At 53.3% G+C, this 23,848-nt stretch overlaps 7 protein-coding genes across 7 annotated transcripts; 5 read left to right on the plus strand and 2 right to left on the minus strand.

Moving 5' to 3' along the window:
• Positions 1–146: 146 nt before the first annotated feature.
• On the plus strand, positions 147–2,189 carry CFT1_1 (mRNA cleavage and polyadenylation factor subunit; the record flags this gene model as incomplete). Its single annotated transcript, XM_051439146.1, has 2 exons — positions 147–151; positions 221–2,189. The coding sequence occupies 2 exons, from the start codon at positions 147–149 to the stop codon at positions 2,187–2,189; spliced, it is 1,974 nt and encodes a 657-aa protein (XP_051287223.1).
• Positions 2,190–2,533: 344 nt separating this feature from the next.
• Positions 2,534–3,807, plus strand: CFT1_2 (mRNA cleavage and polyadenylation factor subunit; the record flags this gene model as incomplete). The annotated part of the gene is made up of 2 exons (XM_051439147.1): positions 2,534–2,542; positions 2,683–3,807. The coding sequence occupies 2 exons, from the start codon at positions 2,534–2,536 to the stop codon at positions 3,805–3,807; spliced, it is 1,134 nt and encodes a 377-aa protein (XP_051287224.1).
• A 1,547-nt stretch (positions 3,808–5,354) lies between these two features.
• On the minus strand, positions 5,355–6,692 carry J4E90_009629 (uncharacterized protein; the record flags this gene model as incomplete). The annotated part of the gene is made up of 2 exons (XM_051439148.1): positions 5,355–6,602; positions 6,657–6,692. The coding sequence occupies 2 exons, from the start codon at positions 6,690–6,692 to the stop codon at positions 5,355–5,357; spliced, it is 1,284 nt and encodes a 427-aa protein (XP_051287225.1).
• Positions 6,693–15,687: 8,995 nt separating this feature from the next.
• HEM12 (Uroporphyrinogen decarboxylase in heme biosynthesis) lies at positions 15,688–16,983 on the minus strand (the record flags this gene model as incomplete). Its single annotated transcript, XM_051439149.1, has 5 exons — positions 15,688–15,761; positions 15,815–16,205; positions 16,253–16,788; positions 16,836–16,877; positions 16,929–16,983. The coding sequence occupies 5 exons, from the start codon at positions 16,981–16,983 to the stop codon at positions 15,688–15,690; spliced, it is 1,098 nt and encodes a 365-aa protein (XP_051287226.1).
• A 687-nt stretch (positions 16,984–17,670) lies between these two features.
• Positions 17,671–18,565, plus strand: J4E90_009631 (uncharacterized protein; the record flags this gene model as incomplete). The annotated part of the gene is made up of 2 exons (XM_051439150.1): positions 17,671–17,677; positions 17,724–18,565. The coding sequence occupies 2 exons, from the start codon at positions 17,671–17,673 to the stop codon at positions 18,563–18,565; spliced, it is 849 nt and encodes a 282-aa protein (XP_051287227.1).
• A 211-nt stretch (positions 18,566–18,776) lies between these two features.
• Positions 18,777–20,294, plus strand: J4E90_009632 (uncharacterized protein; the record flags this gene model as incomplete). Its single annotated transcript, XM_051439151.1, has 2 exons — positions 18,777–18,784; positions 18,812–20,294. 2 exons carry the CDS (start codon positions 18,777–18,779, stop codon positions 20,292–20,294), a joined length of 1,491 nt encoding a protein of 496 aa, XP_051287228.1.
• Positions 20,295–22,996: 2,702 nt separating this feature from the next.
• J4E90_009633 (uncharacterized protein) lies at positions 22,997–23,551 on the plus strand (the record flags this gene model as incomplete). Its single annotated transcript, XM_051439152.1, has 2 exons — positions 22,997–23,001; positions 23,074–23,551. 2 exons carry the CDS (start codon positions 22,997–22,999, stop codon positions 23,549–23,551), a joined length of 483 nt encoding a protein of 160 aa, XP_051287229.1.
• Between the last annotated feature and the right edge of the window lie 297 nt (positions 23,552–23,848).

The raw sequence follows: 23,848 nt of genomic DNA on the forward strand, positions 1-23,848 counted from the left end.
GAGCTCCAACACAACACGCTAGACAGAATCGCGCATGAGCTCTTTTGACGCGACCTCGGTCAACACCACGAATTCGCGCTGAGCTATCCCGCCCCACCCACGCACGACTGCCATGAGAAGTGTGGCAGCGACCTTCGACCACCACCATGCAGTGCTACACTGAGATAGCCCCGCCCACCGCCGTCAGCCATGCCATCAGCCTGCCCTTCGTGCACTCTAGGTCAAACAACCTAGTCGTCGCAAAGAACTCGCTGCTCCAGATCTTCGAGCTCAAGGCGACCACCACCGAAGTCACCCCGGGCGGAGGAAACGAGTCGGAGAATGCCGCGGCCAACCTCGACACAGAGGCGGCCGACGTGCCGTTGCAGCGCACCGAGAGCACGGCCAAGCTGGTGCTGGTGGGCGAGTTCCCCCTCGCCGGCACCGTCATATCGCTGGCGCGCGTGAAAGCGCTCAACACAAAGTCAAAGGGCGAGGCGCTGCTGGTGGCGTTTCGGGATGCAAAGCTCAGTTTGGTGGAGTGGGACCCGGAGACGTACAACCTCCATACAATATCAATACACTACTATGAGAACCCAGACTTGCCCGGCATTGCTCCTTGGTCCGCTGATCTCAAAGACACGTACAACTTCTTGACGGCAGACCCCAGCAGCAGATGCGCCGCCCTCAAGTTCGGCACCCACAACCTCGCCATTCTGCCCTTTCGCCAGCGTGATCTCGTCGAAGATGACTATGATTCCGATGCTGAGGCTCCCAAGGAGACCAAGGCCGAGCAGGCGAATGGCGACCACAAGACGCCGTATTCCTCCTCCTTCGTCCTCCCACTCACCAACCTCGACCCTACCCTCACACACCCCGTCCACCTCGCCTTTCTGCACGAGTACCGCGAACCTACCTTTGGCATAGTCGCTGCCTCGCGAGCCACCGCCCCGTCATTACTCGCCCACCGCAAAGACATCCTCACCTACTCCGTCTTCACCCTCGATCTCGAACAAAAGGCCTCCACTACGCTGCTCTCAGTCACCGGACTGCCCTACGACATCACGAGAGTAGTACCGCTACCCTCTCCCATTGGCGGTGCTCTGTTGGTAGGAGGAAACGAGATCATACACGTCGACCAGGGAGGAAAGACGAATGGTGTGGCTGTGAATGAGTTTGCCAAGGCCTGCACATCATTCCCGCTCAGCGACCAGTCAGATCTGGCCCTCCAATTGGAAGGATGCCAAGTCGAGCTGTTGTCGCAGGACACGGGCGATGTGATGATTGTGCTCAACAGCGGGCGCATCCTAATCCTTACCTTCACCCTCGACGGTCGGACTGTATCCGGAATGACTATTCAGACTGTCTCGGAAGACCATGGCGGTCAAATTCTCAAAGCTGCCGCTTCATGTACGAGTAATCTCGGCAGAGGACGGCTGTTCGTTGGAAGCGAGGATGGCGAATCAGTAATGCTAGGCTGGACTGGTTCATCCACTCAACTGCGACGCAAGCAAACGAATGCCGATTCGGATGGCGACGAGGACATGTCTGACGAGGGGGACATGGATGATATGGAGGACGATCTCTACAACGATACAGCTCCAGCCGTTCAGAAGATTACGGCAGCTGTGTCCGAGCCCACAGCGCCAGGAACGTACACTTTCAGAATACACGACGTCTTGCCGAGTATAGCACCAATCAAGACCGCCGTCCTCCATCCTGGCAAGGTTACCGATTCCTTGAACAAGGGCGAGATCATGCTGTCTACGGGTAGAGGGTCGGCTGGAGCCATCACCGCTCTTGACCGCGAACTTCACCCTGTCAGTATCGCGACCAAAGAGCTTCCTTCAGCGCATGGCGTCTGGGCTGTACATGCTCGAAAGCAAGCCCCGGGAGATGTCACTGCAGCGTTTGGCGAAGACACTGAAGCCAACATGGCTACTGATGTTGACTATGACCAGTACCTGGTTGTCTCCAAAACCATTGACGACGGCACTGAGACTACTGTGGTATACGAGGTCAACGGCAACGAGCTGACTGAAACCGACAAAGGCGATTTCGAGCGTGAAGAAGGCTCGACTCTTTTTGTGGGTGTGTTGGCCGCTGGCACAAAGGTTGTCCAGGTCATGCGGACGGAGGTCAGGACGTACGATTCGGGTAGGCCAGATCATCTACATTATCCGCCTTCTCAGACTAACTTCGTCAAATAGAACTTAATATGGACCAAATCCTACCCATGGAAGACGAAGAGAACGGAAACGAGATCAACGTCATCAACGCCAGTTTCGCAGACCCATACCTACTCATCCTGCGCGAGGACTCTAGTGTCAAGATCTTCAAGGCTACCGGTGATGGAGAGCTAGAAGATGTTGAAGCGACTGGGCTGACGGGAACAACATGGCTTTCGGCCAGTCTGTTCAAGTCATCCAGCTTCACGGAAATCTTTGCCTTTCTCCTGTCACCAGAAGGTGGTCTTCGCGTGTTTGCCATGTCCGACATGGAAAAGCCGTGTTACGTTGCTGAGGCGTTGAGCTTCTTACCGCCGGTCTTGGCAATGGATTATGTTCCTAAGCGGAGTGCGATCAAAGCTACCATCACCGAGATCCTAGCCGCGGACTTGGGAGATGCGACTACAAAGTCACCTCATCTGATCGTAAGAACTACTTCAGACTCACATCACCCTAGCGACTGACGATATTCTAGATCCGCACTTCCAGCGATAACCTCGTCATCTACAAGTCCTTCCACTCTCCGTCACGGTCTGCTTCGGAACTCTGGACTCAAAACCTGCGATGGGTTAAGCTGTCGCAACAGCACATACCAAGATACATCGAAGATGCAGGTTCTGAGGACCAAGGGTTCGAAAGCACCCTGCTAGCGGTGAGCGATATCTGCGGCTACAGTACCGTCTTCCAGCGAGGCACAACTCCGGCCTTCATCTTCAAAGAGTCATCAAGCGCACCACGCGTGATTGGCCTGAGTGGTAAGCCCGTCAAGGGTCTTACATCGTTCCACACATCAAACTGCCAGCGCGGATTCGCCTACCTTGATTCCACAGACACATTGCGCATCTCCCAACTTCCGCCTCAAACACATTACGGTCACCTCGGATGGGCAACACGACGCATGCCAATGGATGCGGAGGTGCATGCCCTCGCCTACCACCCGGCAGGGTTATACGTTGTTGGAACGGGCCAGTTCGAAGAGTACCAACTGGATCCCAGTGAGACCTACCACTACGAACTGCCCAAGGAAGACATGAGCTTCAAGCCCAAGATTGAGCGCGGCGTCCTGAAACTACTAGACGAGAAGTCATGGACCATCATCGACACACATGTTCTGGATCCCCAAGAAGTCATTCTATGCATTGAAACACTCAACCTCGAAGTCAGCGAAGTGACGCATCAACGTAAAGACCTCATCGCAGTCGGTACTTCGATCGTGCACGGCGAAGATCTCGCAACTAAGGGTTGCATCCGTATCTTCGAAGTCATCACCGTGGTACCGGAGCCGGATCGCCCGGAGACCAATAAGCGCCTCAAGCTCATCGTCAAGGATGAAGTCAAAGGCGCGGTATCCGCCATCTCTGGACTGGGCACCCAAGGCTTCATGATCATGGCCCAGGGACAGAAGTGCATGGTGCGTGGTCTCAAGGAAGACGGCACCTTGCTTCCCGTTGCGTTTATGGACATGCAATGCTACGTCAGCGACTTGAAGAACCTGCCTGGAACGGGTATGCTGGCTATGGCTGATGCGTACCGGGGTGTTTGGTTCACAGGGTATACAGTAAGTTTTCTGATTACAGTAACTCGGCCCTATGAGATATGATGCTAACAGCGAAAACAGGAAGAGCCCTACAAGATGTCTCTCTTCTCCCGCTCAAAGCATAATCTAGAAACCATTGCAGTGGATTTCCTGCCTTTTGACCAACAACTCCACCTCATTGTCGCAGACGCAGATATGAATCTGCAAGTCCTGCAATTCGATCCTGACAGTAGGTCCCTCATCCTCACTCCTACACTTACACATCCAAACAGTCAACTAACACGTCCATCCTACAGACCCCAAATCCGAAGCCGGCTCCCGCCTCCTTCACAAATCCACCTTCCACACCGGCCACTTCCCCACCTCCCTCCACCTCGTCCAATCCCACCTATCCCTCCCTTCAACAACCGACGCTTTCACATCCAACGCCAACCCCGCCACCGACGAAGACGACATGGACACCACAACCCCCTCCCCCCCATCCACCCAACCCCCCCTCCACCAAATCCTCCACACAACACAATCCGGCACGCTCGCCCTCCTCACCCCCCTAACAGAAGATTCCTACCGCCGCTTATCCAATCTCACTGCCTACCTAGCAAACACGCTCGACTCGCCGTGCAGTTTGAATCCGCGCGCGTTTCGAATGGGCAGCGAGGCGACGGGTGATGGCGGGTGGGATGCGGGGACTGGTGCGAGGGGCGTGCTTGATGGGAATATTTTGATGAGGTGGGGGGAGTTGGGGGAGAGGGGGAGGAGAGAAGGGCTGGGTAAGTATGGGGAGGGGGAGGAGGGGAGTTGGTTGTTTTGGGGGGAGAGGGAGGTACTTGGGGGATGGGGGGTTTTTGGGGGACGGGGACGGTAAAGTGTTGAGAAGGGGGGTTGAAAGCATGAGAGAAAGAGAAGATGAGTAGTACAGTCAGAAGTGAGTTGTGTAGAGCAGGAGAGAAAGAACAGTAGACGATAATTGGTTCACGATGATGCACACTGGCGATGAGAGCGCTTCACGGGATTTCTGATGTCATTATAAGCTACTGATGGACATCTGATCCCAGGCTCTGCTTTCCCGCTTGTTGAGTGCAGTGTATGTACTACTGCTGCCTTGATGTTGTGCCTGAGGCGTCTTCTCGGCCTTACTAGTAATCAAACCCCCTAGGAGCTATTTACTCATCACCACATGTCACAATGACCAATATCATACGACAAGACATCACATCAATCATGTAGTTGCACTCATCATAAAAAAGCATTACAGAACCATGGCATTATCATCTCATCTCAATCCACTCACCATCAACCCCACACTTTACCAAAACCATGCCATTGCCCGGGCAGCTCGCCTGTCTAAGAGAACGCCGGCAACAAGCAACAAAGCTATAATGATGCCTTTGCTTACAGAAAGTAAAAGAAGGAAAATAAACTCTCTTTGGTATCGCAGAAGCTTCATCACGAAGCTAACAGTGTCGAAAACCTCCATGAAATGCAGAAAGAAACTCCTCTCACGCCCCCATCTCCTTGCTCTACACCCTCATACTTCGTTCCTTTGCATTCATGCATCGTAAAATCATGCTAACTCCATCATCCACTCCAGCACAGAAGCTAAACACCTCTTACTGAGACGCACACTGCACGCGCTCAGCCCCCGGATGCATATCATCCTCATCATCCTCCATACCGCCCATACCCCTCGCGCGCTGGCCCTCACCGCCCGCATCAACATCCTCGAGCGTAAAGTCCTCCGTCATGGCATCAGCCGGCGGCATAGACTCCGGTACCTTGCGGGGCGGCAGCACAGACTCCAGCGCGCGAATCTGTTCGGGGGACATGGGCCCGCCGTCCTCGTTGTTACCGAGGCGCTCCGGGAACTTGACGTCGAACTGGATGTACAAGTTGCCGAAGTCGTGGTGGCGGTACGACGGCATGCCCTGGCCGCGGATGACCTTGACTTCGCCGGGGGAGATGCACTCGCCGGGGATGATGTCGACGGTTAACCAGCGCTCGTCGAGGTGCTCGATGTGGATCTGGCCGCCGGCCAGCGCGGTCAGGAGGTCGATTTCGGCGTGGTAGAAGAGGTCGTCGTCTTTGCGTTGGAAGCGCGCGTGTGGTTTCTGCTCGATTTCAAACACTACGTCGCCGGGTTCTACGCCGGGGAGCTGGTCGCCCTCGCCTCGGAACTCGATCTTGTGGCCCGACTTGACGCCGCGGTCGACGTGGACGTGGAGGACCTTGCGCTCGATTATCGTCTTCTTGCCGTTGCACTGCTTGCAGCGGTCCTTGTCGCGGATGATTTCGCCTTCGCCCTGGCAGTCTGGGCACACGGTTTGGAAGCGCTGGATCATGGGGCCCATCTGGCGCATCATGTGCTTCATGCCGCGGCCGTCGCAGCCAGCGCACTTCTTGACGGCGCCGTCTTTGCCACCCGCGCCGTGGCACTTGGGGCAGATGACGGATTTCTGGAGCGCGAGCTTGGAGACCTTGCCGCGGTAGACGTCTTCGAGCGAGACCTTGTGGACGTGCGAGATTGTGCGCGCCTTCTTGGGTCCTTGTTCGCGTCCGCCGCCCATGCCGCCGCCAAACATGCCGCCGAAGGGACCGCCGCCGCCGCCGAAGAACTGTGCGAATAGGTCCTCGGCTGCCATGCCGCCACCGCCGCCCATGCCGCCTTGCTCGAGTCCTTCCTCGCCATATTGGTCGTATATTTGGCGCTTCTGGGGGTCTGAGAGAACTTCGTATGCGTGGGAGAGGTCCTTGAACTTGTCGGCGGCCTCGGGGTTGTGGGCGTTCTTATCGGGATGCCACTTGAGCGCTCCCTTCTTGTACGCCGTCTTTAGTTGTGACTCGGCGCAGTCTGGCGCTACCTGTGGGTTGTTAGTCTTCTCGCCTTAGTTGTTCGTGGAGATGATTGTGCTTACCCCCAGGATATCGTAGAACTTTGTGTCTTTAACCATGGTCGCGGTTCGTGGTTGTGGTGTCGAAACGTGGACGAGGGGCTAGCGGGGTCGTAAAAGTCGGGTTGAGGGGCAATAGAGAAAGGTCTCTGGGTGATCTGTGGAAAGCGCGAGTCGCGGTGTCGGGAAGATCTTAAATCAAGTCAGCGTCAAGTCTTGGTGGGCCACAAGTCGCAGTAGTCGCCCGGTTGCAGCTCAGCCTTGCAGGTGAAAGAAGGCGCGGGTAACTCGTCGAAGTGCTGACACAATGAGCGAAAAGGCGCTTACCGAGAGTCGCCGCGGGAGTCTTCGCGGTCGAAAAGTGAAGAAACGGGTATCTGACTCGGAGGCAAGGTGCGTGTTCACAGTGTATATTGGGGTGCGTGGGAGGGCGAACGCTTGTCGACTTAAAAGTAGTAACCGGGATGTTGCAAATGCACCGGCTGCGCCGAGCGAGAGAAGATTCCAAACAATTCCATGCCCTTCCACGCTGCCTCGCCAGCCCAAGATTGCCTGAATCCGCTCGTCTGCCTGCCCAAACTACGCAGCAGGCTCCACTCTATCGAACGTCACTGCGAAATCCAATATTCACTATCCCAATGTCTGTACATGGCGTGAGAACATGCGTTTGCCATTGCGCATTGCTTGGGAAGCTTCGATGAAGGTACGCTATGACCGCTTTTGGCCAAGCCAATCAGCGCGGGGGCGATCAGGCAAGGCTCTTATCGCCGAAGATTGGCGAAGTTCCGGGTGCCGGAAGGGGACCCTTCTTTTGCCTTGCGCCATCGCGCAGCTTCGCCTCAGCCACATGGAGAATTTGAGCAATAGTAGGGCCGAGAAGACGCCTCAGGCTCAACGTCAAGGCAGCAGGCGGGCATAATTGTCTCTTCACAGCAACAACAGGTATTGGAGACGTTGTTCAGGCTGGTGAGGGCGATGCATTGTTGCCTTGTCTTGATCAAGGAAGTATAAGTAACGCACTGCGTAGATGCTTGGGACATTTGGAGGTCACGATGAACAACTCCAACTGTATCGGAGATCTCTAACCTTGCTACGTAACGGATTCGTAAGAAACGACTCTTGGGGCAGGCGATCCCCATCATTAGGATAAATTGAGGAAGCCACGGCCGGCCATCGCAGAGGCGACGACGGACATACACCCTACTTCTCATCGTGTTCATCGTCATCCTCACCCTCGCTCTCATCCTCACTCTCATCATCACGCATACGCATACGCAGTTCCTCGTCGTAATCATACTTGCATAGAAACCTCAGCCAATCGAGACCAGAGCGGCACCACTCGCCGTCCTGCTCATCAGCGTACATCCACCACACCTCCTTCATCAGCGCAATCTGCTTCTCACTCCGCCGGTCGAGCATGAAGTAAAGATCAGCAGAGATTGCCGCTGACCTTGAACCTGTTGAGCTTGTAGGGTAGCAACGCGACTTCCGCGTAAATCTGGCGGCAAACGAAGAGCAGAGGTGCTGCTTGGGAGGGCCACCGGTCCAGGTTTCCTTTCTTGGATCCATAAACGGCGTCGTTGAAGTCCATTATTATTTCTCCGTGGCTCATGGCGAGGACGTAGATTATGTTGCGAAGTTCGGCGGGGAGAAGGAAGAGAGGTGAGGTCGTCGCATTGCGCTCAAAGCTATGTCTGTCAGTCGTGGTGGCTTCACCTGAGGTCAACACTGGCCCACATCTTATTCGAGCGATGATTTTGGTGAGCGATTCTGGTCTCCGTTTCTGTCTGCATTGTGGAGACTGACATGCTGGAGCTGTCGCTTGTGTGCGGGTAGCTGGTGGGGTGTGGTGGCTGCGAGGTAAGTGTAGAAAGGAAGGAGCTTTGGAACAAGAAGTGAGATGTATTGACTAGTCTGCGCGCTAATCGCAAATAGTAGGTGAAGGTGACGCAGCCGTCTTCTGGATTTCTACTGCAGTACTTGGCTGTTACACAGAACTTGGAAAATGCCATTGTGGAGAGAAGCACACTGTGTATTGATACCCCGGATGAAGAGACCTTTGCGTCAGTCTGCTACAATGACAACGCCAGGCTGGCCACGTACCTTGAATTCATCATCCACCTTGCCGCCCTCAATTCAGCTCCATCATATTTCCAACTCGTCCAACCGGAAACCCTTTTCGTTCTCAAGACACTCTACCCATCTGGCCGCAGATGCTACGTAAACTCTGCGGAAGCAGCGGAATCTGCATCTCACTTCGACCATGAGATCAAGTTGCTTTTGTGTTCGCTGATTGAGGAAGTCGGCCAGATCTAGATATGAGTCCACAATGAGAAGGAAGATGTTGACCTTGTATGGTAGTAAGGCGACCTCCGAGTGGATCTGGCGGCAGACAAAGAGTAGGGGTATAGCATGATGGTGCTTAGGTTTGGCAATGTCCGTATGGGGATCGAATTCTTGATACAGCATGATAGTGCCAGGGGAAATTGTGAAGTCGAAGATCTTGTTTCGGATTTCTGCCGGAAGCATGAGGAGGCGTGAAGTTGTCGCGTTAAGGTAAGGGCTAGAGGTAGATTGTTAGCATGAATCAGATAGATCTCGCTGATAGCTAGCTCACATCTCATCCGAGCGTTGCTTCAAGGCCTCTGGTTGTTGCATGACTGGTTGCGCTTCGGAAAAGGGCACGCTAGGGCCGCGGTCGTCTGTAGTGTTCATGTCGTTGACGGAGGCTGAGAGGTAGGTGTTGGAGGGTTGAAGGATTCGAGCAAAGGAGAAAGAGAACTGGATCATTTTTGGTAAGCGCGCTAGTCGCGAACGGCAGGTGAAGGGTGCTTACGCTACACCGCTCCGCTGTTATAGAGAAATAGCAAAGTAGCCCGCTAGAAAGAGATACAGATCCGAGGAATCCAAGTCTTTTTGTCCAAGACATTGCCAGAGTAGGAGATGCATTATTCTCGCCCGCAAAGTGCTGTCCTGCCGGAAACTCTTAGTTCGCGAAATGAACTCCACGTTCTCAATATCTCATTCATCCCTCTTCCGAAGCTCCATGTTCAGTGTTCATCCACTCAGTGGCAGACTTCTGAGCACCACACACAGCATACGCATTGATCACCTTCGTCATTGCTCTAATCTGAGCCGGTGTTCGACGCGTTAGAAACGCGTGTAGTATACAGCAGTTCCATGTCACCCGAACCTTGGTTTTAGGAAGGATAGTATCGTAGACCCAGAATAGATTGAGTGCGTATGGAAGAAGTGCTGTCTCGGCGTGGATTTGGCGACAGACGTAGAGGAGACCAAGAAGCGGGCGTTCAGCACAGTATGTGATTGGCGCAAAAATCAGGATTCTTTGGTGGTTTAGGGCAAGCGCGAAGATCATGTTCCTGATCTCGGCTGGAAGAAGGAGGAGAGGCGATGTTGTGGCGTTGAGGTAGGTGCCTCAAAGAAGGTTGCGTCAGTGTTGGTCAAGGTACGCCCTTCAAAAATTAACTCACATCGCATTGAGCTCCTCTTCGCTCTTGAGCTTCTCTTCAATCTCCAGCTCCCCATCACCAGTCTCAGACTCTTCTGGTAGCGTCTTGGAAGAGGTCTTGTTGGAGCGGGTGTCTTCTTGCTGATCTTTGTGGTGCGACATGCTGAACGAGGGTTCGGTTCGGGTAGCTGAAGGAGATGAATGGATGAGTGTAGAAGAGAAGGAAGGATGGAATATATAATTCCTCCTCAGCGCGCTAGTCGAAGATCACCGGGGACACGTAAAGGTAAAGGTGATAGCTGAGAGCTGGTTCTCTTGCTTACCGTACACTACTTCGCTGCAAGTAAGAGAGAAGTTGGAAAAAAGCAGTTCCCCATGACCAAGAACACGACCAGGAAGACGTGTGTGATGAGACGCAATTTCAACGTGAAGACAGTGTTGAAACGTACATGGCCTTTCATCTGCCATACTAAGCCCCAGTCTCGACTCCATTCCATACTTAGTCTGATCAGATACTCAAGCTGACATTCCGAAGTCGCTCCAACCACTCAGTCGCAGGTCGCGCTCCCAAACGCGTGTCCGGTTGCCTCCGCACTCTCGCCAGAGCACCAACCTGTGCCAATGTCCGGTGTGTAAAGAAGTCCTGGAAAGCGCTCTTGTTCCCGGAAACGACAAAGACATTGAGCTCGTATGGAAGTAATGCGGTCTCGAAGTGAATCTGACGACATGCGTAGATCAGACTGATGTTGACAGAATTTGGCCAGTTGCAATGCTTCCAGTGGCCTTTGTTTTTGGGTCCATCATGTAGCCTAGGGATGACGTTGAGCTTAATGTCGCCGTGACTGAGGGCGTAGGCGAAGATCATGTTGCGGATCTCTGCGGGGAGACGAAGAAGTGGGGAGGCGGTAGCATTGCGTTGAGTACTGCAGTTATGTGTTAGCACCTACTTCCAAGAGCTTCGCATTCTTTTGAAACCTACATGTGAGCCCGCGCTTCTTCCAGCTGATGTTTGAGATCCATGTAGGCGTCGGCGTTGGTGTTGGGTGTTGCGTAAACGGTTCATCAAAGTTGATGTAGGAGCGGGGAGGAATGGATATGGCCGAGATGTATTATTGCAGTCAGTGCTTAGGTCGCACAAGGCAACTGCAAATGACTAAGAAACTCTGGATCATAATATCGGAGTGGACCAATTGGCCTTGAAGCGACTCGATGGACATTAATTAGGACAATACCGAATTATAGAAGCAGCATCGATCGCCCTCATAATCGCGAGCAATTCGCAGTCAATTTTCCATCTCATCCCTCCCTCGGACCTCTCTACCACTCAGTATCTTTTCGCAGCAATTCCTCCGCCGATATGGACTGCTTCCGGCTCATGTAAGTATTGTGCACGCTCTTCATCACCGCCCTCTGTGCAACCGTCCTCGCCTTAAGGAATTTGGTCGCCTTATTTGGCCAATGCTTCAAATAATAAATACAGAATGCATTTAGTTTGTATGGAAGAAGGGCGGTCTCTGCGTAGATCTGCCGACACACGTAGATAAGATTGAGCGGGCTCCACACTCTCAACGGTTGACCAATGTAACTGTTGAATCTTTTGCGCTGATTGCAGTAGTGGATACCGATCTCGTAGTGGGTGAGCGCGAGCGCGAAGATCTGATTCCGGAGTTCAGCCGGGAGACTCAGAAGTGACAATTTGGCGTTCCGTTGGGTGCTAAAGGGAAGGGTCAGCGTAAATCATCCTGTTCGTGACCCCGGGAAACATACATTTGATCGCGATCAGTCTCTGACTGCTTATCTAACGCCGACATATTGGTGTTGACGTCTCTGCTAATTGCCGTGAAGTTGGTTGATGGAGACTTGCTCGCGAGAGTTGTAGGAGAGTAAGAGCATGGGAACGAGAAAAGTCAACCGGTATATATGAGGGACCATTGCGCTAAAAGAGGCGATTACGAAGCTAGTCCCACTTCGGGTGTACCCGCGAGAAGGCGCGACCACTGCATCTTACCAAACCACCACCTCAAGGTAACAGAAATATACTCGTGTCCTCATAATTCTCAGTTCTAAAGGCCCTAGATCCCTCTGGTGGCCACACGTACCATATCCAATCCTCCGCAGACCCCATAGTCACCGCCCCTCTACCTCCAAACCTGTGGACTGACCCCACTTTCTGCATAACTTCCCTCTGCGCCGCGGTCAATGTGTTGAGAAATTCCATGGTATCATGATGATAGTAGAGATCATACCCCGATCGTTCCCTCGCCCAGGGCCTGTCGAGTTCAATCACCCAGGTATTAACCTTGTACGGAAGCAGTGCGGTCTCAGCGTAGATCTGGCGACACACGAATAGCAGGTTGATGGGCCGCTTGAGGTGGTTGAGACGCTTGAAGTTGTGGACTGGACGCTTCTTGAGTTTGAAGGAACAGGACAGCGCAGAGAAGGTAATCGGGTTGTAGAAGAAGTCGCAAAGTTGCCTGTAGTGGTAGCGATATTCAAAGCCTCGGCGTGCACCTCCTTTGATCTTCCAGCGGGGAGAGCGGTATGGGAAGGTCATCGGGATGTAACCGTGGTTGAGGGCGAGAGCAAAGATTTGGCCGCGCAGTTCGGCGGGGAGACGGAGGAGTGGGGATGAGATGGCGTTGCGCTCGGTGCTGGCGAAATCTGTTAGCTGACAGTGTTAAACAGCGGTAGGCTTCGAACATGTAGTCGCGATTTGGAGTCGCGCGGCTCGCGGTCCCATGCTTGGTGCGCTCTGTTTTCGAGGTCGACATCCTGGAGTTGTTGGAAACCGTCACTTGAGCGCAAGGAATCATGGGGAGAATAAGAAGCTGGAATGCGCGCTCTGGGTCAGTGCGCTGAGTGCAAACAAGAACGAGTGAATGGGCTTAAGTAGCATCACTCGATCAATGCGCTCACGCCCCTTTCTAGAATGTAAAGGTTGCTCGAAAAGAAGTTACGCTAGTGTCGTACAAAGACTGTCCAGTCGAGGTAAGCAGACTAAGAGTCTCTGCTTATGCTACAAGTAACTGCTCCCCTAGATCTCCAATACAGTCATCCAGTTGGTCGCCGGGAACGTTAGGTACCCCTTCGGTGTTCTGCTACCTACATATCTCAAACTCAGTTCATGTATAAGCTCGATTTGGGCAGGTGTTCGGCGCTCTAGAAAACTGCCCATAGACTTCATGCGAGTCGTCACGAAGACAAAGGTGTTTAGTGAGTACGGTAGAAGGGCAGTCTCCGCATACGTCTGCCGACAGACAAATAGAAGATTGGCCAAGTTCTTGGTCTTGGGCCAGGCGCCCTGATCCCACGTAATCTCTCCGTGCGTGAGAGCAAGGGCGAAGATGTGATTGCGAAGCTCAGCGGGGAGGCGAAGAAGAGGAGACGTGGCGTCGCGTTGAGAGCTGTCATGACTTGTTAGTCATCGTTACTTCATCTTGTCTGCGTATAGCCTACATCTCGTGCTCGGCGGTAATTGCATGAGATGCGATCGCAAGCTTGGCACTGCTGTTGGAAGTGGGATCTTCGACAACCGGGTTGGCGTGAGGCTTGGCGGCCTCGGAGTGCTTCTCCAGACTCGACATGACCTAGCCGTGACTGAGCTTCGAGTAGATGGTGCGGATGCGGACGTTGGAGAGGAAACACGTGAGTGATGGGATGGCATTGAAGTTGTTGGTGTTTACACTGCGTCCGTGCGCCAAGCGTGAAGCTAGCTGAAGGTGGCTGTAACAATACCTAGGTAAAGTCCAGTTATCCGCGAAACATGTCCAACCATCGCGTTTTCTCCCTCAAGATTCGCCCAAATCTGGAACTACAGTCATATCCAAAATTCGGCGGCCGTATCCCCTTGTGTACGTAGACACATCATCCATTCACTCGCAGACATGCGCTTGTCGCAGAGCTCGTTGCGCCGGGGCTTACGCTTTGCCCATTGTCCCGTCACGTTCAACATGAGCTTGATCTGAGCTGACGTTCGGCGGTTCAGGAATGTGGCTATACTGCGAGGGTGATAGCAATTGATCACGAACGAATTCAGCTTGTACGGAAGAAGCGCCGTTTCGGAATAGATCTGGCGACAGACGAACAGGAGATTGATCGGATTCCGGTGAAAGAATATGACCATGCGATCGCTTGAAAATGGGAGAGCGGAAACCAAAGTGTCGTGGTTGAGTGCGTAGGCGAAGATGGCGTTTCGAAGTTCCGCGGGCAGGCGGAGGAGGGGCGAGGCGGCTGCATTGCGCTCGGAGCTTTTTGCCGTGCGTTAGATGTAGGTATTGTGTTCTGTAGAGTGGCTTACATGTGAGCTCGCATCAGTGATGCTCGCCGTAACATCTCCCTGCTGCTCGCTGATCGCTTCCTCGGTTGTGGACGCATCGACATCATTGCGGTCCTTGGTTGATTGTAGAGCTAGTCGTCATAGATTGGAAGTTCAACTGCAGGTAAGTCGGGTGAGAAGGTAGTGTAAAATACCAGGAACGCACATCAGACCAGGCAGCGAACGAAGACCCCTCGAGTAGGTCCCTTTTTTTCAACAATGAAATCACCCCCGACGGTCTACAGCGCTTTGACAACGAGCGGAAATGCCTTGATGACTTAATGGAGAGGTCCTCGATTGCCAATACGACAGTGACTGCGAGTCTGATCATGAGGCGTGATAGTATACGGTATCCAACAACTTTTACTACGCCTTCCAAGAGCTCTTCGAAGGTATCCAGGCTCACGCATTGTAGCTTCATCGAAACAATTTCCAACCCGTAAAGTAGCGCAACCTCAGGTTGCATACCAAGCCGGCTCAAGCTCACAACTGGCAATCTTCTCCATCCACACCGTCGCCGCCCGCAATTCTTCATGATACATCTGCACCTTGTCCATCACCTGCATCTGAGCCTGAGTTCGCCTACACAAGAAATTCTCGAGAGCCACTAAGGGTATCAAGCCCCAAACACTGAACGTGTTAAGCTTGTATGGGAGGAGAGCAGTTTCCGCGTAGATCTGTCGGCAGGTGAATAGCAGACCGAAGCGCTTCCGGATTGGGTCTTTCCTCAACCTGCGCTCAAGCGAGGTCGTTCCGAGGTGGGGAGAGACTGTCCCGTGATCGAGTGCGTAGGCGAAGATAATGTTCCTAAGCTCGGGTGGGAGGCGGAGAAGTGGTGACTCGATGATGGCGTGCGGAGCGCCGTTGACGTCGGACTGTTCACTAATTCTCCGTGTCAGTAGGGGAGGCCCAAATGCGATGTACGGCTTTACTGACGTTTCGGGGCTGTATATCGGCCACATCTCTGAATTGGTCACGTTGTACGGATGAGTGATTTTGGAGAAGATGTGCAGTGATTTGCTGATAGTCATGGGTAGAACTCGGCGGGGGCAGGGTAAGGCAAGCGGCCTAGGTCAGTGCGCAACATGTGACGGCCAAGTAAGGCCGCATCTGGAGCATCGCATCCAGGAACAACTAACACTGTGACGCCTACGTTGACGTTGGTTTATCTAATTCGCACATTGGATTCTTGAGGTATGCTTCAGACATGTTAAGGCTGTTCCTTATATGTAGCAAGATTATGTAGATAAGGTGTAACCGTCAACATGACCTTAGGCTTTCGTTAACCGGTGGATCTCTTCAAAGTAGAACTTCAGGTCGTCCGGCTTAACGAACGGTGTGATACCTGCGAGTTGTTAGCACGATGCGACATATGATGCAACCCATGACTTGACTTACCGTGTCCAAGGTTGGCAATCCAGCCCTGCTTGCCGCCACCAAACCCAGCGACCATCTCTTCTACTACCTTCGTGATGGACTCTTTGGTACCGTACAAAACACCCGGATCGGCATTACCTTGAAGCACCTTGCCCTTTGCCTGTGCGATCTTGTATGCCTCAGCCGGCGCGTGGAGCCAATCGAGGCCGATGGTGTTGTATTTGGTGTCGCAAAGATCCGACAAGGCGTACCATGCGCCTTTCGCGAAGACGGTCATAGGAACGGGCTCGAGGCCCTTGGATTGGAGACGCGCGGGCAAGTTGTCGGCAATGTAGTTGAGGTAAGGTAGAGCAAAGGTCTTGAAGGAGGTTGGCGATAGCTCTCCCGCCCAGGAATCGAAAACTTGGATCATCTGCGATAGTCAGCATCGGACCGATGTGTTTTGGCAATGCCACGTACCTGTGCACCAGCCTGAACTTGAAGAGCCAGGTACTCCACGCAAAGCTCGGCAATCTTCTGCAACAGCGCCTTGCTCTCCTCGGGGTACTTGTAGATCCAGGTCTTGGTCTGGATGAACATCTTGCTGCCACCGCCTTCGACCATGTAGCACAGTAATGTCCAGGGCGCGCCACAGAAGCCAATCAGCGGTACCCTTCCTGCTAGCTTTTGCCTAGTCATCGTGATAGCCTTGTAGACATAGTCCAACGATTCGGCAACGTCCACCTTCCTCTCAAGGACCTCCTTGTATTGCTTGTCATCTGGGGTTTGCAGCGGCTCGGGGAAATGCGGACCCTTCTTGTCCACCATTATGACTTCCATACCCATTGCTTGCGGAATGACGAGGATATCGGAGAAGATGATGGCGGCATCGATGAGTCCTTCGTAGCGCTCGATAGGTTGGAGGGTGAGAGTGGAGGCGATTTCGGGGCTGCGGCAGCATTCGAAGAAGTCGTTCTTGCCTTTCGCCTCATGGTATTCCGGCAGGTAACGTCCGGCTATACAACGTCAGCTTTGATGATAGTTATTGACGATGTATGCTTACCTTGGCGCATCACCCATATCGGTGGGCGCTCGACCTTTTCGCCTGTTGAGTGTCAATATGCTGTTGATATCTCGGCCAGATAGGGCTATTGACCTCTCGCTGTGCGCAGAATGAGATCATTCTTCATGGGCTCGAATTGGGATGCCATCTTGTTGCGGATGGAGTAAATGTCGGACGTCAATGACATCGGCGTCGTAACTTTGTTCAAGCTCCGGATACCCCGCGCGTGCAGATTGGGCGCTAACCGCATCGAGACGCGTTCCTGCATCTCTACCACCGCGCTATCCCCACATCTCTCTGACGCCAATTCCGCCCGAGGATGCTTTCCAGACATGTCCGATGTTTGACGCGTCATGATCTGGCGTGCCGAAGAGCTTCACATCAGCTCAGCCAAAGGGTTTGCAGTACTGCTTCCTTGCCCCTACTTTCAAGCTCGACGCGTCCCATCGCGAAACCACGTGCAACATCATTCGTTGGTCAACCATGCTTTCCGGTGTCGCAATGTCGTGGCGCAAAGAGAAAGTCTGCCGCGACACTTGACGACCTCCAGCAAGGACCTTTGGAAGCCGAGGCACTACCACCTCAAGATGATGCCGAACCGGAATACCCTCCGCTGTTGCAGCAAGTGCGCAACAACATGCTCAAGTTCAGTCACTGCGTGCTAGTCACACGCGTCGGCGGCTTCTATGAGGCAAGCATGCAGCTCGTGCGACATGTCCAGAGCTAATGCAGGCTGCAGTTGTACTTCGAGCATGCTGACGAATTTGCGCCCTTGCTGAATATCAAAAAGTCCAAGAGGAAGGTTTCGAAGGGTAGCAAGAAGCCCGCCGTCTCCATGGTCAGTAGTCCAATTCGGCGACCTGTCATGACACTGACACCGTCAGGCAGGCTTCCCTGCATACCAACTTGACAGGTATCTGAAGATTCTCGTCCAAGACCTCAGCAAACATGTCGCTATTAGCGACGAGTATCTCAATGATGCACCGACAAAGGCGAAGGGAGAACCACAGTACACCAGGCGAGTGTCGCGCATCGTGACACCAGGTACTCTGATCGATGAACATTTCATGGACCCATGGGAGAATAACTATCTCCTCAGCATTTACGTCAATCCCGAAGTACTTACGCAAGAAAAGGCTGTGAAGGAGAGTCCTGGCAGTTCGAGTGTCTCTTCTGTTCTCAACTTACCCCGTACGGAGGTCGGCCTGGCCTGGATTGATCTGTCAAGCGGCGACTTTCTTACTCAAAGTACAGATATCGCATCCTTGCCGTCAGCGGTAGCCCGTATCAAACCGCGAGAAATTGTACTAGACAGTATCTTCCAAGAGCGGGATCACTCACGAATCGTTTCGATCATGCAAGAAGACGGACATGTCATCACATTCCAGGAACCCTCAGAAAAGCCGCTCACTATCGACGACTGGATACCCATGTTGGAAGACGTCGTGGAAGACTTTGACACGGTCAACTTCACTCCTGGTGAAGTCGCAGCAGGAGGCTCGTTGTTACATTACGTCAAGCATCAACTGCTTGGTTCACGGACACGACTGCGCGCGCCAGTGCGACATCAAGCCGAGGAGTACATGAGTATTGATAAGAACAGTTTGAGAGCGCTAGAGATCCGAAACACCATTCGCGAGGGTACTTATGAAGGAAGCTTGCTACATGCACTCAAGAAGACGGTCACCAAAAGCGGTACTAGACTGCTTACGGAACGCTTGTGTAAGTAGCAGCACACCAGTGAATCCGATCCATGGCTAACACATCCGAGCGGCGCCATCAATGTCGTTGTCAACTATCAACGATCGACTTGACCTCGTAGAGGAGACCATACAGTACCCGCAGCTCCGTCAGGACATCATCTTGCTCTTGGAGCAAACTTTCGATTCTTTACGATTGGTAACGAAGTTCACATATGGCCGTGGCGACGCGGATGACCTCATGGAGCTGTCGAAGACCATCCTTGTCACCTCCAGTATAGTAGACGTCCTTCACGAGCACGCAACCTCGAGGAACTCCATCCCAGTCGATACAGCTTCAACCACATCAGATATTCGAAGACGACAGTGCGTTTCTATGTTAGAGCGTCGATTCGATCTAGCGCAACCGCTTGAACTCGCAAACCGCATACAGCATGCGATCGACGAAGACGGCCTCTCCGAGTACCACCGCATGGAAAACGAAGAAGCTGAAGAGATGTCCGACTTGGCCCAGGATGTGATCGGTCGAGAGGCTGGAGAAGAGGATCTGAAGAGCTTGCCGAAGCGCGTTCAGCCGAAGCTTACCATGATCACTGGGAGCTTCAAGAGTGCGACCGATGGACGGGAAGATGTTCATATCATGAAGCGCAATGCTAGTGCGACACTTCAACGCCTTCACAAGAATTTAGACAAGATGACAGAAGCAAAGGCCAGCCTGGAACAAGAGATGCGTCAAAAGATGGGTACAGAAAGCCTGGTGTTGAAGTGGACTCCGAACCTCGCGCACATTGCTCACGTCAAGGGCAAGGACGCAGCTCGCGCTACTGCCTTTTACCCAAGAAGTTTGAGTAGCAGCAAGTCCACACGCTCGTTTCAGATCCCGGAGTGGACTTCACTGGGCGCGCAAATGGACGAGACACGGTTCCGGATTCGATCAGAGGAACAACGTGTCCTGGCCGAGCTTCGGGAAGGTGTCGTCCAGAACCTCGTGAAACTTAGACGTAACGCTGCCGTGCTCGATGAGCTTGATGTCGCATGCGCATTCGCTACACTCGCGATGGAGAAAGATCTCATCAGACCCATACTGAGTGCGGAGCCATCGCATAACATCGTCGGTGGTCGGCATCCTGTCGTCGAAGCTGGCCTCAGCGAACAAGGTCGCAGGTTCGCCCCCAACGACTGCCAACTTGGCGACAATGAGCGCATATGGCTCATCACAGGTCCAAACATGGCTGGCAAAAGTACATACCTCCGCCAGAATGCGCTCATCTCCATCTTAGCGCAGACCGGATCTTTCGTCCCAGCGGAGTATGCGGAGACCGGCCTAGTCGATAAGATCTTCAGTCGCGTCGGCTCAGCAGACAACTTGTACCAAGATCAATCCACATTCATGGTCGAGATGCTGGAAACAGCCCAGATCCTCAAAGAGGCTACGCCTCGCTCGTTCGTCATCATGGATGAGGTTGGGCGGGGAACCACACCTGAGGATGGTATCGCAGTAGGGTACGCCTGCCTCCACCACCTCTACCACGTCAACCAATGTCGGACGCTTTTCGCGACGCACTTCCACGCGCTCGCGGATATGACAAAGGTCTTTGCGAAGTTGGGCTGCTACTGCAACGATGTTCTTGAAGAGCCAGACGGCAAGTTCTCATACGTGCATCGGTTGAGGAAGGGTGTCAATCGCGAGAGCCATGCGTTGAAGGTCGCGAGAGTTGCTGGTAAGTCGTGCGCTTCGGAAGTGCAGTTTCGGCGATAGTCGCTTACGATATACAGGTCTCCCTGAAGATGCCGTCGCGATCGCAGCGAAGGTACTAAAAGAACTCAAGGGACGGACGAGCGATGCTGGGGTGGCTTCAGCAGTAGCCTAGCGACGACATTAGGTCAAGATGTAGATAGATGCAACATGACTGGGCGCCCGGGAGCTCACATTGCATGATACCAATCATAAATGTTAGCAATCCTTGTCTTGTAGTCACCAAACGAAGATGAAGTTTGGCGTCCTCTTCTGATGCAGTAAGCGTATGCTCCTGATATCCGTACCAATCTCGTGTCGCGAAGTACGAACGTGACATCGTTGACGAGAATAGCAACAGTTGGCAGAGGGGATGTCGGTATGGTGTAACTATGCGCATGCAGACCTCGGATCTAAACCGTGTTGTTTGTCACGGATTTGTGACACCTCGCTTGTATTGATGACGCAAGGCTTGGAGGCCTGGAATTCAGCGTTGAGGGCCCGTTCCTCTGCAGAATCACCACCACTTCTGAACGTGGGTATGCTGGACCATCCTAGGTCCCAGGTTTCGAGGATGTTGTCGCAGACATGGCTGATGTTGCCCCAGATGTAGGGAAACGCCGTCGGATGTAACGATAGCGCGGTAGCCGTTCTCGGTGCGGTACCAGCTAGTGTAATTATTCAGAGTCGTTCGCGAAAGGATCGGAGTAGGGTAGATGTGCATCGTGATGTTGGGTATGCTCGTCGTTGGAAGGAGATGGCGACGTCGAGGAAGAGGACCAACAGACGCGTTGGATATGAACGCGTCAATGTCATGTGGACGAATAGAATTCCGCGCTCATAACCTTGCACACCGGCTTCTCCGTTTGCACCTGACTATGCACGGAGAGTCCACGTGACATCAACATATCCCGCTTGGCGCTGTCTCCGCGTGGGTTTGGCGACACACATACTGTCGAGGAGGTTGATTGGATGCGATGCATACCTAGGTAGCCTGGCTAATGCGTGCCTGGTACAGCAACAGGACGACACAGGTCTACCTGGTTCTGCGCAAACATGTATGCCCTGCTTGCGTCTCTCTTAAAAGAGATGTGACAGCCTTGAATGCGCTTCTGGCAAACCCCAAATCTAACCCTCTTTGGCACTCGAATCCCCTTGATACCCACGAACATGCCACGGACCACGCTACTCCAGCTGCAATCAACCCAATCGCATCATTTCGGTTATGAAGCATCTCGCACATGACCCAGAAAAGTCCGACCTGCACGCGTCAACAACGCTATGAGATGTAACAGCACTATCTCGTGACGCCGTGCTATATGCGCGGAATCGCTCAATCGAGCTCTTACAGAGGGGTTGGTGCGACACGAGCACTCTACTTGCGGGAGTGATCGACTTTATATCGAGTGGGTGTTACATGAGAAGATGTGGGAGGACGTGGTCGTGCAGGATGAAGACACCCGCAGATGCAAGCTAGCATGCGAGGGGCTCAAATAGCTGATGAGCGCAGGATTGTCTGGTGGTTGATGAGATGTAGCGGACTGCGGGAGCAGAGGTTCGTCCTTTTTACCCCACACTTACCCGCCTGCACGCGTTAGGAAGGTGTCAGGGACGGCATTTCCTTTGTTCTCCACAATCTCCATTGTATCCGCCCTTACCCATCAGATCACCCCTTCACCAATCCGACCTTTTCTTTTTAACAGAAAAAGTAAACATCGCAATCGCGACAATCATGGGTGGCGCGCCCGTTACCCCACCATCGTCATCGCCGGCGCAGGCCCCGCCACCGCAGCCTCAAATCATAACATCGGATATCACACTCCAGGCGCCGCTTTCGAGGCGAGGGAAGGGGCCGGGGTTGGTTCTCGTGTTGAATCATTATGCGGCGAGGGAAGCGAAAGAGGGGTGTTTGGATCCGCCGCCGTTGAAGAAGTGGGCGGAGGAGGGGTTCGCGGTTGTGCAGGTATGTTGGTATATCTTGGTGAAGTGAGGATGAGGATGAAATAGTGGAAGATATCGCGTGATGAATAGCGAGGAAGGTATCGGCTTCATGCCAATGCTGACTACCCAACAGCTGCTGGTTCCAGGCAAAGTCGACGGCGAATTTCCTCTCCAGAAAGCGCTGGATGTATTGAAGGATTGTGAACAATGCGAGTTCGGCAATGGTGTCGGACTGATATGTGCGTCGACTCCCACTCGCGTCGCGTATGGTTACCCCAGCCACATACTGACGACCGTCTCCAGCATATCTATCAAGGATTCCCTACTATCTCGAAGAAGCTGCCTGTCAGAATCCCGCGATCAAGGCCCTCATCTCTTACGGCGGAAAAAGCCTTTCCACACTAAGCTCGACAGCACTGCCACCTCAACTAATACACGTCGCGGGGATACCAGACCCTCACCGCCGCGAATCATGTTCATTGGTCCCAGAATCATCCTCGGAGAACGCAGTGCCACTTCCGGAGAACATTGTCAAGACATACCGGTACGAGGATGCGACAAAAGATTCTGAATGGGTGCTTCCAAGCGACGAGCACTACCACAAGCGAAGCGCGGGCATTGCGCATACGAGGAGTCTGACTTTCTTGAAGCCGCTGCTCGGCGGCCCTTTCTTCGATCTGGAGGCTGTGTGGGAAGAGCACACCAAGTTCGAGTTCGGCGAGAGGGATGTGGAGAAGACGATGGCTACGATGGTGGATCAGCCATATGTCAACCATATCCCGACTATGACGTACGTATCTCTGAACCACCATCCTCCAATATCCGCATTGCGGGGGACCATGGCATACTGACCACCCACCAGCGGAGGCGTAGGCCAAGAGCGACTGACAGCATTCTACACGCACCACTTCGTCTTCAGCAACCCACCCGACACTGCCCTCGCCCTCGTCTCACGAACCGTAGGCATCGACCGTGTAATCGACGAGTTCATTTTCACGCTTACCCACACCAAAGAAGTTCCATGGCTACTCCCTGGTATCCCTCCCACCGGAAAACCCTTAGCCATTCCGTTCACCAGTGTCGTTGCTATGCGCGGCGATCGACTGTGTCATGAACACATCAGCTGGGACCACGCGACGGCGCTGAAACAATTGGGTTTGCTTCCGGAGTACGTGCCTTTTCCGTACAAGATCGAGGGCGCAGCGCCGCCGGAAGGGAAGAGATTCGAAGTCAGACTGCCAGTCGTGGACATGGAGGGGAGTAGGAAGTTGGTGGATGAGAGTTGTGAGGAGAGTAATGCGTTGATGAGTGGACGGTGGCGGATGGTTGACGATGTGTAATGGCAGCAAGGTTGTGCGGACGACGCCCGGCTTGGAGGAATACATCGGGACTACGTATCTATGGTAATACAAAGTCCTAGGGTCTCGCGGATATATGAACTCACACGCCTTCCTCATACCAGGCTCTTACACCCCTGACGAGCATCTCAGCCGCTGTTGGCGCATACAGATGATAAGGGGTCAACGCGTGACGGAATGTCGTCGTCTTCCTCAAGGCCAAGGAGACCTGGAAACGAAACGCAGCCTCGTGGAAGACATCCTTAGCCGGAACGAACTTGACAGTACCAGCATACAACC

This window comes from Alternaria incomplexa (assembly GCF_024043165.1).
Source record: "Alternaria incomplexa strain BMP 0042 chromosome Unknown scaffold_16, whole genome shotgun sequence".
Classification (NCBI taxonomy): Eukaryota; Fungi; Ascomycota; class Dothideomycetes; order Pleosporales; family Pleosporaceae; genus Alternaria; species Alternaria incomplexa.